The following is a 16,099-nucleotide window of genomic DNA, read 5'->3' on the forward strand; positions in this document are numbered from 1 at the left end:
CAACAGAGAAGAGGAAGGCAGAGAAGGAGATGGGTAGAGCTCATGGATTTCTCCTGGGGAAGCAAAGCACACACAACTCCAAGAGGATTCTCCAGCAGACACCTGTGGGGCAGAAGGTCAAGAAGGCCGGCTGGGGATCAGTTCTGTCTCATTTGAGTTGTACCAGGCAGGGAACACTGCTGAGCTCAGAAGGAAGCCACATTTAAAACCCAGAGGCAGGTTATTAATGATCTGAACAGAGCTAATCAGTGAATAAATTTGTGTGTGTGTGTGTGTGCGCGCGTGTGTAAAACATATCATAAATGAAGATCAGAGGGTCAAATATTATTTAATGGGTTAGGTGTCAAAGTGCAGAACTTAGAATTTGGTTTTCACTTTCTGGCTTATAGTAAGTTCTACACAGGCCACATACCACTTTATATCTAAATGTCTGTTATGTCTCACAAGGATACAAGGATAAAAAAGTTAAAGCACTTAAAAATATGTATGTAGGTATAGTAATATGTACAAAATAATTTGGGAAACAAGTCAAGGTCACAACTACATTCTTTTTTGGGAGGGAGAAACTTGACTGTAGCTATTAAAACAAAAAAATATGCCTCTTGACCAAACATCTTATTTCCATGAATTTAATCTAGAAAAATTCTCCTGTAGGTAGTGTTATATTCATTGAAGCATAATAGTGACAGAAAGGAGTAAGTGTAATGTTCAGTCAATAATTATGATATAATAAATTCTGATAATTTTCCAATGGAATACTCACTACCTTACACTGAAAAGAATTTGCGAGACCATATAAATTGATATGAAAAAAACATCTAATGAGGGAGGGGGAAATAAAATTGCAAAAAAGTATGTATCAATGATCCATTTTAGAAATTAAAAAATAAGTATTTTACATATAGGGAGAGTAAAAACAGTTGCAAAAAAATACATCAAACTGCTGCTGTATTTGTATTTAGGGGAGATTAAACTGTGTATTTTTGATATATCTGAAAGGGAAACAAAAGGCACTATAACCTCTCTGTCTCTGCTAATTCCGGGAGCAGTAATAATGTAGCTAGAGCAAATTTCAGCTTAGGAAAGGTATAGCTAAAGCTATACCTATGAAACGAGTCACACACTGGAATTTATGTGGAAACAAAGATGACTTGACATGTCTTTATGTCTACGCCCTCCTAAAACCCCCTCTATGATGACAATAGGGAATGTAAAACAGTATAAACTCACAGGGTATAGAGGAGTCAACAGTGGAAGAGAAATGCCAACATATATATGAAAGCTGAAAAGGAGAGTGAGAAGGTATAATTAACTCAGAAAGCTGATTCTCCCCAAAGAACCACAGAGAGGCTCAGAAGTGGAGGGCCCAGCTACTAGAGTGGGGACTAAAACTGGAAGATTGAAAGTCTGATCAGCAAGTAGCCCTTGAGATCCTTCTAACTTATTCCCCCATATACCTGGCAGGTACCCCTCAAATTCCCACAGGAGATAGGATGCTTTATTCTCTGAATTGAGAAGCCGCTAGACTTGGGGCACCAGCAGAATGCAGGCATGGTGAGGGGCTGAAAACTGGGGAAATAAGTGGAAGTTTTTACACTGAATGAGGGGGACTCTACCTCCATCTTCCTCCCTCCCCATCTGCTCCTAGAACATCAGCAGCCATGTTCATATTTCTGAGGCAGAGGACAGGAGACTCAATTCTAGAGGAAATTAGTGGCTCCAGGGGAAAGAAAGCCAATATTGACACTTGAGGGTATCCAAACCAACACACTTAGGTCACTGCCCAATCACCTGACAGTGAAACCTACAAGCCCCACCCATGCTCACAGAGCTTTCCATCAATCACTGGTTCTTCACTCTTCAGTAGGAGAGACAGTGGAAGCTCAGCAGAGGCTGGGGAGGCCTCCTTCATGAATGTCAGGGACCAGAACAATACACAGGACAGAGCGCTCAGAGGAAGCAGAGCCAATATAGGGAACTAGAGAAAACTAAAACACAAACAAACGAAACCCATAATTAACATACCCAAAGATAAGAAAAGGTTCTTATAACTGCAAACTGGAGAAAACGGTCAATGAAAAATAAAATTCTTGAAATTGGCAATATATAAGAATAAAGTATTCAACAGAAGAATTAAAAGATAAATCAAGTAAATATCCAACAGAAAAACAGAATAAAAATTAAAGAAAAGAGGCCAATTTGAGGGAAAAAAATTGAGGAAGCAATTAAAGAGTTTCAACAAATGTCTAATACAGTTATCTGGAAAGAAAAATAGAACATTTTTAAAGGAAAAAATGTATACGAAAACGTCTCAAAACCAAACCATAGGTTGCATGCTTATGATGATGAGTGAACCAGATCCCACACTACAGCTCATTACAGCACCATGATTAAAGAGAAAAGATATTAAAAAAAAATTAAAACTAAAAAAGAGTTCACCTAGAAAGCTCAAGTATCAGAATTCTCTCAAATGACACATGAAGCTAAAAAACAGTGCAGAAATACTTTTAAAATTTTGAGGGAAAATCATTTCCAACCTGAAATTCTCTAATAGGAAAAATTACCAATCTAGTATGATAAACAGACATCCAAGTTCCCAAAGTTTTTATCTATCTATATACTCTCTCTAGAGCTAATTGAGAATGTGTTCCATGAAAATGAGAGAGAGTAAACCAAGAAAGACAAATGCACAGGATAAGGCAAAGGAATCACCCTGGAGGAAGACAGGAAAAGAAACACATGAAAAAATTAAAGATAACAGTGGCTGGGCCTCACTCAGGGCCAGGAATAGTGCCTGTTCCCATCAATCAACCTGGAAAATCTAATGATTCAAGGAGCACTGGGCAGAGTACACATAATGGTTTTGTCCCAATAGTGGGTAATTAGTGACCCTAAACCAAGCACTGCTCTGGTCCAGCCTAACAAATACTAAAAGCAATATCCAAAAGGATCAATCTTTTTGCATTAGCTTAACTGTGACCCCAAACAAAGCTCAATATTTACAGGAATGCAAAGATATCTTATCACTCAACAAGGTAAAATTCACAATGTCAGGAATCCAACCAAAGATTACCAGATATGCAGAAAAACTGGAAAGTACTATCCCCAATAGGAATATAAGTGAATCAATCAAAACCACTCCAGAATAAAGAAGATGTGGCATATATATACAATGGAATATTACTCAGCTATAAAAAGGGATGAGATGGAGCTATATGTCATGAGGTGGATAGACCTAGAGTCTGTCATACAGAGTGAAGTCAGAAAGAGAAAGACAAATATTGTATGCTAACTCACATATACGGAATCTAAAAATGGTACTGATGAACTCAGTGACAAGACAAGAACAAGGACACAGATGCAGAATGGACTGGAGAACTAGAGGTTTGGGGGGGTGGGGGGTGAAGAGGAAGCTGATACGAAGCAAGAGAGTAGCACAGACATATATATACTACCAACTGTAAAATAGATAGCCAGTGGGAAGTTGTTATATAACAAAGGGAGGAAAAAGGATGGCGGTGAAGTGGAGGGACATGGAGTGCATCCCTCTCCACAGATGCATTGGGAATGCACGGAAGGACGCAGTAATTCCCAAAGAGAGCCAGCTGAACACCAGCGGACGGCCTCGGACACCGGAGAGGACCGCGGGGAGCCCGACGTGGCCGGTGGGGAGGCATCTACAGCGGCTCAAAGAGGGTGAAGTGGCGGGGCTGTGGCAGACGGGAGGGAGTGGGAGGCATGCGGAGGGTCCGCAGCGCAGCTCAGCGTTCCGGACTGAGGCGTCGATCCGCGGCTGAACGGAGGGTCCGGGAGCGGGAGCGTGGGAACCGGGGAGCTGGTTCAGGGTGGGAAACATTGTTGCCGGTGGGGTGACGGACCGGGAGGACAGGAGGGAGGAGGTCCACAGAGAGGAGTGCCCGTCCCTGAGAGCTGCCCGGCCATGAAGGCGGGTGGAGGCTGCAGGCTCACAGGCGGCGGGGGGGGGAGGAGCCGCGCGCCGTAGCCTCTCTCTCTCTCTCTTTCGGCGCCTCTGCAACAGGCAGTGGAGAGACGCCCTGCGGGCCACCTAAGGCGCTCAGGGATAACAAGCACTCTCAGGCGCTCAGGCGGGGCTAGATTAAAACCCCTTGCAACGCCAGCAGCAGGGAGGCTGCCAAGAGAAGAAAAAAAAAAAACAGCAACAAAAAAAAACCCCCGAGAGAGGCCCAACTCTAAGACTTTCTGTTTACGCCTGAGCCACCAGCGTCCCTCTGCAACAGGCACCTCCAAGCCTGACTGAAACAACAGTGCGCCACTGCTCACTCACTCCCAGGAGAAGGAGCCACTATTGTACCCTCTCCCTCCCCACACACCGACGCTTACAGACGAACAATAAAGGAACCTCTGCTGGTCACAGAATAATGCAGAAAAACCCAAGGCAAGGAGAAGGACACTTACAGCTGGGACGCTAAGGAAACAGAAATAGTAGTATCAATACCTATTGAACTGGTCCATTCTGGGATCAGTTCTGCATTTTTTTAATTTTTTTTTTTCTTTTTCTCTCTCTTTTTTTTTTTCTTTATTAAATACGATCTTAGCCCTAAGGGATCTACAAGCTTTACAACATAATTTTTTAATGATATTTTTTATTCTTTTTTTTTTTTTTTTTGCCTTTTTATATACTTCTATATCTAGCTAAGTTTTTGGTAGTACAGACAATATATCTCTCATACTTTCCTTTCATCCCTATCTTTTATACATTTCTATTCCTTTCTTTTTATTTGCATATTTCCAACCACATTACGCTCTTCTGTTCCCCTTTCTTCCAGCCATTTTAAGTTTATTTTATCTTAATATACTTATAAGCAACACTATCGGTCTGCTCAGACTCCTTGCTCTATTCTCCAGTTGACGCACTGCCTTGGTATTTAATATTAGGCATTTGTCTTTATCTTAGTTCTTAGTACAGTGGTCTAATTACATTCTGAGAATCTCCATTCTCTCTGGTGGTACTCTGGCTCTTTTCTATATTTGATCCTAGTTTACAAAATCTCCCTGGATTAATGTTTGTATGTGTAAGATGTTATTTGTTTGTTTGTTTGCCTTTGCTTTTGTCTCTGATTTGTTCTGTTTCAGTTGTCAATTTCTGTCGGGTTTCTCTTTGAATATCTGATAGCACACTGGGGTTCTGTCAGGTCTTTCTAGAGCCTTATGTCCTAACGAATTCAGTATTGTGTGTCTTATACATGTATGTGTTTCCTAGACTTAATATTTCTTTAACCCAAGACTTGGACATTAGTCTGAGGCTTGGACAGTCTTCTATAAACACCTCTATCGCCAGGACAAGCAACCCCAAAAGTTTGGACAACCATGAGGAAACAAAGAAACACCATGCAGGCAAAGGAGCAGGAAAAAAACCCACAAGACCAAATAAAGGAGGAGGAAATAGGAAAAATGCCTGAAAAAGAATTTAGAGTAATGATAGTAAAAATGATACAAAATCTCAATAACAAAATAGAGAAAGTACAAGAAACAGTTCATAAGAACTCAGAAAAACAAACAGCAATGGATAACAAAATAACTGAAATTAAAAATACTCTAGATGCTCTAACCAGCAGAATGACTGAGGCAGAAGAACGAATAAGTGAGTTGGAAGATAGAATGGGGGAAATAAATGCCACAGAGCAGGAAAAAGAAAAAAGAATAAAAAGATTAGAAGACAGTCTCAGAGACCTCAGTGATAACATTAAGCGTACCAACATTCGAATTATAGGCATCCCAGAAGAAGAAGAAAACAAGAAAGGGTCTGAGAAAACATTTGAAGAGATTATAGTGGAAAACTTCCCCAACATGGGAAAGGAAATAATTAACCAAGTCCAAGAAGCAAAGAGAGTCCCATACAGAATAAACCCAAGGAGAAATACACCAAGACACATATTAATCAAACTAACAACAATTAAACACAAAGAAAAAATATTAAAAGCAGCAAGAGAAAAGCAACAAACAACATATAAGGGAAAACCCATAAGGACAACAGCTGACCTTTCTACAGAAACTCTGCAGGCCAGAAGGGAATGGCAGGATATACTGAAAGTCCTGAAAGAGAGAAACCTACAGCCAAGAATACTCTACCCAGCAAGAATCTCATTCAGATTTGAGGGAGAAATCAAAAGCTTTCCAGACAAGCAAAAGTTAAGAGAATTCAGCACCACCAAATCAGCCTTACAACAAGTGCTAAAGGAACTTCTCTAAGTAGGAAACACAAGAAAAGGAAAACACCTACAAATACAAACCCAAAACAATTAAGAAAATGGTAATTGGAACACACATGTCAATAATCACTTTAAATGTTAATGGATTAAATGCTCCAACCAAAAGACACAGACTGGCTGAATGGATACAAAAACAAGACCCTTCTATATGTTGCCTACAAGAAACCCACTTCAGACCAAGGGATACATATAGACTGAAAGTAAAGGGATGGCAAAAGATATTCCATGCAAATGGAAGTCAAAAGAAAGCTGGAGTAGCAATACTCATATCAGACAAATTAGACTTGAAAGTAAAGACTATTAAAAGAGACAAGGAAGGACACTACATAATGATCAAGGGATCCATTCAAGAAGAACATATCACAATGGTAAATATCTATGCCCCCAATATAGGAGCACCTCAATACATAAGGCAAATGCTAACAGCTATAAAAAGGGACATCGACAGGAACACAATAATAGTGGGAGACTTGAACACCCCACTTACATCAATGGACAGATCATCCAAACAGAAAATAAATAAAGACACACAAGCTTTAAATGACACATTAGACCATCTCGACTTAATTGATATTTATAGGACATTCCATCCAAAAACGACAGACTACACTTTCTTCTCAAGTGCACATGGAACATTTTCCAGGATAGATCACATCTTGGGTCACAAATCAAACCTCGGCAAATTCAAGAAAATTGAAATCATATCAAGCATCTTCTCAGACCACAACGCCATGAGAGTAGATATCAATTACAGGAAAAAAACTGCAAAAAATACAAACACATGGAGGCTAAACAATTCACTCCTAAACAACCAAGGAATCACTAAAGAAATCAAAGAGGAATTCAAAAAATATCTAGAAACAAATGACAATGAAAACACAACAACCCAAAACCTATGGGATGCAGCAAAAGCAGTTCTAAGAGGGATGTTTATAGCAATACAGTCCTACCTTAAGAAACAAGAAAATGATCGAATAAACAACCTAACCTTACACCTCAAACAACTAGAGAAAGAAGAACACAGAAACCCCAAAGTGAGCAGAAGGAAAGAAATCATAAAGATCGGAGCAGAAATAAATGAAAAAGAAAGGAAAGAAACCATAAGAAAAATAAATAAAGCTAAAAGCTGGTTCTTTGAGAAGATTAACAAAATTGATAAACCATTAGCCAGACTCATCAAGAAAAAAAGGGAGAAGATGCAAATCAACAGAATTAGAAATGAAAAAGGAGAAGTAACAACGGACACCTCAGAAATACAAAAGATCATGAGAAACTACTACAAGCAACTATATGCCAATCAATTGGATAACCTGGAAAAAATGGATACATTCTTAGAAAAATACAATCTTCCAAGACTGAACCAGGAAGAAATAGAAACCATGAACAGACCAATCACAAGTACGGAAATTGAGGCAGTGATTAAAAATCTCCCAACACACAAAAGCCCAGGACCAGATGGGTTCACGGGCGAATTCTATCAAGCATTTCAAGAAGAGTTAACACCTATCCTTCTCAAACTCTTCCAAAATATAGCAGAAGGCGGAACACTCCCAAACTCATTCTACGAGGCTACCATCACCCTGATACCAAAACCAGGCAAAGATGTCACAAAAAAAGAAAATTACAGACCAATATCACTGATGAATATAGATGCAAAAATCCTCAACAAAATACTAGCTAACAGACTGCAACAGCACATTAAAAAAATCATACACCATGATCAAGTGGGGTTTATCCCTGGGATGCAAGGATTCTTCAATATACGCAAATCAATCAATGTGATACATCATATCAACAACTTGAAGGATAAAAACCATATGATCATTTCAATAGATGCAGAAAAAGCTTTTGACAAAGTTCAACATCCATTTATGATAAAAGCTCTCCAGAAAATGGGCATAGAAGGAAATTACCTCAACATAATAAAAGCCATATATGAAAAACCAAAAGCCAACATCATTCTCAATGGGGAAAAACTGGAAGAATTCCCTCTAAGAACAGGAACAAGACAAGGGTGTCCACTCTCACCACTATTATTCAACATAGTTTTGGAAGTTTTAGCCACAGCAATCAGAGAAGAAAAAGAAATCAAAGGAATCCAAATTGGAAAAGAAGAAGTAAAATTGTCACTCTTTGCAGATGACATGATATTATATATAGAAAACCCTAAAGACTCTACCAGAAAACTGCTAGCACTAATTGATGAGTTTAGTAAAGTAGCAGGATACAAAATTAATGCACAGAAATCTCTTGCATTCCTATACACGAACAACGGAAGAGCAGAAAGAGAAATTAAGGAAACTCTCCCATTCACCATTGCAACCAAAAGAATAAAATACCTAGGAATAACCTGCCTAAGGAGGCAAAAGATCTGTATGCAGAAAACTTTAAGACATTGATGAAAGAAATCAAAGATGACACAAACAGATGGAGGGACATACCATGTTCCTGGATTGGAAGAATCAACATTGTGAAAATGTCTGTACTACCCAAAGCAATTTACAGATTCAATACAATCCCAATCAAATTACCAATGGCATTTTTCACAGAACTAGAGCAAGAAATCTTACGATTTGTATGGAAACGCAAAAGACCCCGAATAGCCAAAGCAATCTTGAGAAGGAAAAATGGAGTTGGTGGAATCAGGCTTCCTGACTTCAAACTATACTACAAGGCCATAGTGATCAAGACAGTATGGTACTGGCACAAAAATAGAAAGGAAGATCAATGGAATAGAATAGAGAACTCAGAAGTAAGCCCAAACACATATGGGCACCTTATCTTTGACAAAGGAGGCACGAGTATACAATGGAAAAAAGACAGCCTCTTCAATAAGTGGTGCTGGGAAAACTGGACAGCAACATGTAAAAGAATGAAATTAGAACACTTCCTAACACCATACACAAAAATAAACTCCAAATGGATTAAAGACCTACATGTAAGGCCAGACACTAGAAAACTCCTAGAGGAAAACATAGGCAGAACACTCTATGACATACATCAAAGCAAGATCCTTTTGGACCCACCTCCTAGAATCAGGGAAATAAAATCAAGAATAAACAAATGGGACCTCATGAAACTTAAAAGCTTTTGCACAGTGAAAGAAACCATAAACAAGACTAAAAGGCAGCCCTCAGAATGGGAAAAAATAATTGCCTATGAAACAACGGACAAAGGATTAACCTCCAAAATATACAAGCAGCTCATGCAGCTTAATACCAAAAAAAGCAAATAACCCAATCCACAAATGGGCAGAAGACCTAAATAGACATTTCTCCAAAGAAGACATACAGATGGCCAACAAACACATGGAAAGATGCTCAACATCACTCATCATCAGAGAAATGAAAATCAAAGCCACAATGAGGTATCACCTCACACCAGTCAGAATGGCCATCATCACAAAATCTGGAAACCACAAATGTTGGAGAGGGTGTGGAGAAAAGGGAACTCTCCTGCACTGTTGGTGGGAATGTAAGTTGGTACAGCCACTATGGAAAACAATTTGGAGGTTCCTTAAAAAACTACAAATAGAACTACCATATGATCCAGTCATCCCACTCCTGGGCATATACCCAAAGAAATCCATAATCCCCAAAGAAACTTGTACCATAATGTTTATTGCAGCACTATTTACAATAGCCAGGACATGGAAGCAACCTAAATGCCCATCAACAAATGAATGGATACAGAAGATGTGGCATATATATACAATGGAATATTACTCAGCTATAAAAAGGGATGAGATGGAGCTATATGTAATGAAGTGGATAGAACTACAATCTGTCATACATAGTGAAGTAAGTCAGAAAGAGAAGGACAAATATTGTATGCTAACTCACATATACGGAATCTAAAAATGGTACTGATGAACTCAGTGACAAGAACAAGGATGCAGATACAGAGAATGGACTGGAGACCTCGAGGTATGGGAGGGGACGGGGGGTGAAGGGGAAACTGAGACGAAGCGAGAGAGTAGCACAGACATATATATACTACCAACTGTAAAATAGTTAGTGGGAAGTTGACATATAACAAAGGGAGTCCAACTCGAGGATGGAAGATGCCTTAGAGTACTGGGGCAGGGAGGGTGGGGGGGACTCGAAGGGGGGGAGTCAAGGAAGGGAGGGAATACGGGGATATGTGTATAAAAACAGATGATTGAACCTGGTGTACCCCCCAAAAATAAAATAAAAAAATAAAAAATAAAAAAAATATAACAAAGGGAGTTCAACTCGAGGATGGAAGATGCCTTAGGGGATTGGGACGGGGAGGGTGGGGGGGGGCTTGAGGGAGGGTGGGGGGGAGTCGAAGGAGGGAGGGAATACGGGAATATGTGTATAAAAACAGATGATTGAACTTGGTGTATCCCCGAAAAAATAATAAATTAAAAAAAAAAAAACCACTCCAGAAATAAGACTGATATTAGACTTAGCAGACAAGGACATTAAAACAGTTATTACAACTGTATTACACATGGTCTAAAGGTCAAGTAGAGACAGGAAAGATACAAAAAAAGACAAAAATTACAACATGAGTTATGAAATACACACTAGATAGAATTAATAGCAGACTAGATACTACATAAGAAAAGACTAGTGAATTTGAAGACACAGGAATAGAAACTACCCAAAATAAAACACAGGGAGAAAAGCAAGGGAAAAAGTAATAGCATCAGTGAATTATGGATAGCTTCAAGAGGTATGATATACGTATAACTGCAGTCCTCAAAGGAGAGGAGACGTGAGAACAGAAAAAACATCTGAAGAAGCAATGGCCAACATTTTCCAAATTTGATGCAAAATATAGACACACAGACCTCAGAAGTTCAATCAACCCCAAGCCCAAGGGATATAGAGACAATTACACCAAGGCACATCATAATTAAATTGCTCAAAAATCACAGATAAAAGGAAAATCAGAGACATAAGACACATTACACAGAGGAATAAATTAAGAATTACCATAGATTCCTTATCAGAAACAATGCAAGCAAGAAGACAGTGGAGTAACCTACAATTCTATATCTAATAAAAATATCTTACAAAATGAAGGCCAAAGAAACCCCTCCGAAGTAAAATAAAGCTTTTTTTTTTTTTTAAACACACAGAAGCTGAATTTCTCACCAAGATCCATACTATAAGAACTAAAGAAGAATCCTTTAGGAAGAAGGAAAATAATACCACATGGAAATATGTATATATTTACACCAAAAACTGAATAACATTAGAAATAGTAACTACCATTTGGGTAAATACCAACTGGGTGAATATAGGTTTTTTATAATTATATAAATCACTCTAAAAGAGTATGACTATTTGAACAAAAATAATAACAATCTAGTGTGGGTTTATAACATATGTAAACGTAAAATGGATGACAACAGTAGCATAAATATCTGGAGGAGAAAAATGAAAGTATACTATTTTAAAGTTCCTATACTATACAGGAAGCGGTATAACATCACTTGAAGGTATATAGTAATAAGTTAAACCTGTATACTTTAAACCTGTATACTATAAACCGTAAAGCAACCATTGATAGGACAGAAAAAAAGAGTTATGGCTAATAAGTCAAAATGGAGATAAAATAGAATAAAAACATACAATTAATCCGAAAGAAGAAGAAAAAGAAAGGGAGCAAATTGCAGACAGAATAGAAAATAGATGTAAATCTATCCATATGAATGATATCATTACATTTTAATGGACTAAAAACCCCAATTTAAAGGCGAGGATTGTGAAGTAAAGTACTGCCTACATGAAATAACATTGAATATAAAGATATAAGTAAGTTAAAAATAAGAATGAATAAAAGATATGCCATGTAATTAAAAGACAGATTAAAATGGCCATATTAACATCAGATAAAATAGATTTCACAGAAAATAATATTACCAGAGATAAAGCAAAATTATTTCATAATGATAAAGTGGGCAATTTATTAGGAAAGCATAGTAATATTAAACATTTATGCACAAAATAACAGAACTTCAAAATGCCTGAACTGCTAGACCTGCAAATAGAAATAGATAAATTCACAGTTATAACTACAGATTTCAATGCACCTGTCTAAATAACTGATAGAAAAAAAGAGGCAGAAAATCAAGAACAATACAATTTGAAAAACACTATCAATGAACTTCACCAAGTTGACATTTGTAGAACACTCCATCTAATAAGAGCAGAATACACATTCTCAAGTGCACACGGAACATGTATCCAGACAGACCATGTTCTGAGCCCTAAAATGAGTCTCAATAAATTTCAAAGGAGTCAAGTGATGTGAATTATGTTCTTTGGCTCCAACAGAATGAAATTAGAAATCCCTAATACAAAGATCTCTGGAAAACCACCAAATATTTGGAAACTACATTAGACACTTAAATAACTAATGGGTTGAAGAAGAAATAAAAACAGAAACCAGAAAGTATTTTGAACTGAATGAAAATGAAATAGCATACAAAAATTGTTCTCAAAGGTTTTTCTTCCTCATTTAAGATACTTTACAATCTCGGCACGAGTTTCATTTGTGCAAGGATTCAGCCTTAACAATTTGTGATCCAGACCTGTCCCACAGTCTGTATTAAAATCAGCACTGATTATGTAAGGCTGGAGTTAAGGGCAAGAAAGGGGTTCGCAGTAATTCAGAGCTCTAAGTTGGGAAATAATAGAAACGGTACAATTCAAATCTAACATAATAACAATATTCATTCTAATATTCATAGGAAAAATACAAAATCTCAGAAATCAAAAGTAGCACACAGAAAAGAAAGTTTACAGATGTAAATAAGATTTGCTATAAGAAAATAATATAAAGACAGCAGTACCTACTTCATATGATTGCTATGAGGAGCTAATGAAATAATGCATGTAAAGTACCTAAGATGGTCCCTGGCACGTAGTAGGTGCTTACTGAACAGTAGCCACCTTCACACTTATTAGTCTTCTTAAGTTTGATGCTATGAGTAATAACTTTCATATAATTATTTTTAATTAAAATAATATATGCTATAGAGTGTGCTACTATTAATATCTTCCTATGTAAAAGAAAATATTACCTATACATAGTAAGTATAAGGTTTGTCACTAAACCCTTTTAAGTATAGAAGGAAACATCTTTCCCATTTTCATTGGTCACCTCTATAAAATTCTCCTCCAGAGACAAAGGCCACACAAAGAAAAAGGTAAACTGTGAATCAGGCCACTGAAAGGATTTGTTTCATCACATGCCATGAGGCACCATATTCATTCTGAACCCCAGGAATTACCTCCTTCGGTTGTGCTGGCCAGAATCCAAGGGCTCACTGCAGACCAGCCGACCTCATTCCTGCAGGACACACCGATGCTGTAATTCCACAGAGCCTGCAGCTGCTCGATTTGATACAGATGTGGTGAAGCAGAGGTGTTAAAAATCATGACTGAGCCATGACTCAGCAGCTCAGCTTCCTTGACCTAAATGAAGAGTAAAATTGTGGATCAGGCATTAGTAAGGTGGTGGGAATGTTAGACTTGGGGCGTTCGTGCATTCGGTGTGCTTGGCTCTTCCTCTCCACTGAGGGGAAGTACCTGCTTCCTTTCGGGCCGCACCCTAAATTTCCCACCAGTATCACTGTGTGTTACTCATGCTACTTACTTGAGCAACAATTGATGAAAAGACCTGATGAAAAATGCCTACAATAAGTGTTCTCACTGTGGCAGGTAACAGAGCAAGTCGTCATCATCATAACATTATAATTACTATCATTTATATTATAATGTAGAATAAAAGTAGCTCTTCCTCTCTCAGAATCACTTCAATTCTTGATCTTTTTTTTTTTTTCCAGTTGTTTCACAGAATATGCAATAAAGACAGGAAACATCGTATGTTGGAATAAAACCTGAAATGTTTACTATCTGGCCCTTTAAAGAAAATATTTCCCAAATCCTACTTTAGAAGATGAGATGCTTAATATTTTTAAAACATCTGTATTTCTTTTCATTATGTAACCTGAGGAATTCTGCTCTTGCCTTGAGGCTGATTTTAGCGTGTCCTTTATTCTTACCTTCCAATTCCCACCCCAATATAAATTCAACTTCAGGGACTGCCCTGGTGGCGCAGCGGTTAAGACTCCGCGTTCCCAATGTAGGGGGCCCAGGTTCGATCCCTGATCAGGGAACTGGATCCCACATGCATGCCACATCTAAGACCAGGTGCAACCAAACAAATAAATTAAATAAATTAAAAAATAAAAAAAATAAATTTAACCCCAAAAGCATACACAGATAATGTAGATTTTATGACATTTTTTGGTGGGGAGATATAGGAAAGGGTCATTTGCACTTCACCCAACAAGCTTTTCTCCAAATCTTTTTAAAACCTATCAGCTCTTTCCTCTGAGTCCTTGTAACTCATCTTTCCTTCCATAAACTCGACCAGTCTCTCCACATTCCTCTTCAGATGTCTTCTGTATGCACAGGCAAGAGAAGGATTGCCACCAAAAATCTAGTCTTATTCCAGCTTTTCCCTTAAGGAAACCTCTTATCTGGGAATGAGAATCTTGCAGAGTTTTCTTTCAGTGTATGTTTTTCACAATTTCTAAAATATGTCATAGAATCAGAAAAGAAAGACAAAATAGTATCAGAGGAAACAGAGGCCACCAAAAACAATTTGGGAAAAAAATCTTAAACCCACAAAATGTATTCCTGATGATAATGGGCTTGCAATTATGGGGTGTGGATACACAATGCTGTTATTTCAGGATATATATGTTTGAAATTTAGGTCAAGGGGCCACAAATTAACATCTTGGAATTCCAAATCCCCCAGTGGATACCATGAGGGTGGCATTGGGGCCGAGTCCCACCTCTGACTCAGACCCGCAGACTCCTCTGGGTGACAAGAGGGTACCAGTTGGCCTGAGGAGCCACCAGAGGAGAAACAAGGAGCTTTGAGCTTATCTCAGTGGTGGCTGTTGGCAGAAATTGCTTCTTGTTTCTTCACTTTAGAATCTGCACCTACTTCCTGGTGACCAAGCACTGGAACTAAGGTGGAGGAAACCTTGGCTGCCCAGCCCCACCCCATTTCCGGAACAACGTTTCCAGGCACAGGGACACTTTGAGGGCACGTTCCTAGAAGAAGATGGGGTTTCTATAACAGCACTCAGTGGGCCCTGGGGGAAGAGAGGGCATGAAATGGCAAGATGTACGTGGGAGAGTTAAAAATAGAAATGGAGTCCATAGCCCAAAAATGGGTGAAGAAAGGAACTAACGCCAGGACCAAAGGAAGTGAGAGGGTGTGTCCTGCTAGTGGGTGGACCTGAATCTCGTCCAAAACATTCATTTGTCACCAAGTCAGAGTTTAAAATTGTAACAAACTGGGAATATGCTACAAATATACTTGGTTCCTTCAGAAACAGAAATCCACTGTTAATAGAATATGAAAGTATATAACTTGTAGAGCCAGTTCTGACTGACTTCACTACGACTGACAGAGAAAATAAAGGACACCTGGTTATATTTAAAGTTCAGATAGACAACCAATAATTATGGGTATAGGTATGACACAAAATCAACAGTGTAATTAACTTGTAAAGTAACTGTATTCTTATTTGCTAAATCTAGTAACCCTAGGAGAGATGGAAAGGAGAATGGGTGAAGGGAGGCTGAGCTAGCTGGTGGGGGAAAGAAAGGATAACCATGTCTGTCCAGTACCATAGGAGCCAAGGTGGGCAAGAGGGGCTGCAGTTTGGCCGTCTCAAGATGATTTCTCACGTCATGGCCACCCAAAGCCAAGCTAAAGAGAGAGGGAGCAAGTGAAGCTTCTGGGATCATCTCCCACCTGCAGGGGTGACCCAGTGTTTCAAGCCAC

At 38.6% G+C, this 16,099-nt stretch overlaps 1 protein-coding gene across 1 annotated transcript in view; it reads right to left on the reverse strand.

Moving 5' to 3' along the window:
* Positions 1 to 16,099, reverse strand: part of MERTK (MER proto-oncogene, tyrosine kinase) — a 117,359-nt gene that overhangs the window by 40,146 nt on the left and 61,114 nt on the right. The window contains exon 7 of the mRNA XM_057743039.1: positions 13,522 to 13,705. Coding sequence (XP_057599022.1) covers positions 13,522 to 13,705 — 184 coding nt within the window. The remainder of the gene's footprint in view (positions 1 to 13,521; positions 13,706 to 16,099) is intronic.

The sequence above is a fragment of the Hippopotamus amphibius genome, chromosome 7 (assembly GCF_030028045.1).
Source record: "Hippopotamus amphibius kiboko isolate mHipAmp2 chromosome 7, mHipAmp2.hap2, whole genome shotgun sequence".
NCBI classification, from domain to species: domain Eukaryota; kingdom Metazoa; phylum Chordata; class Mammalia; order Artiodactyla; family Hippopotamidae; genus Hippopotamus; species Hippopotamus amphibius.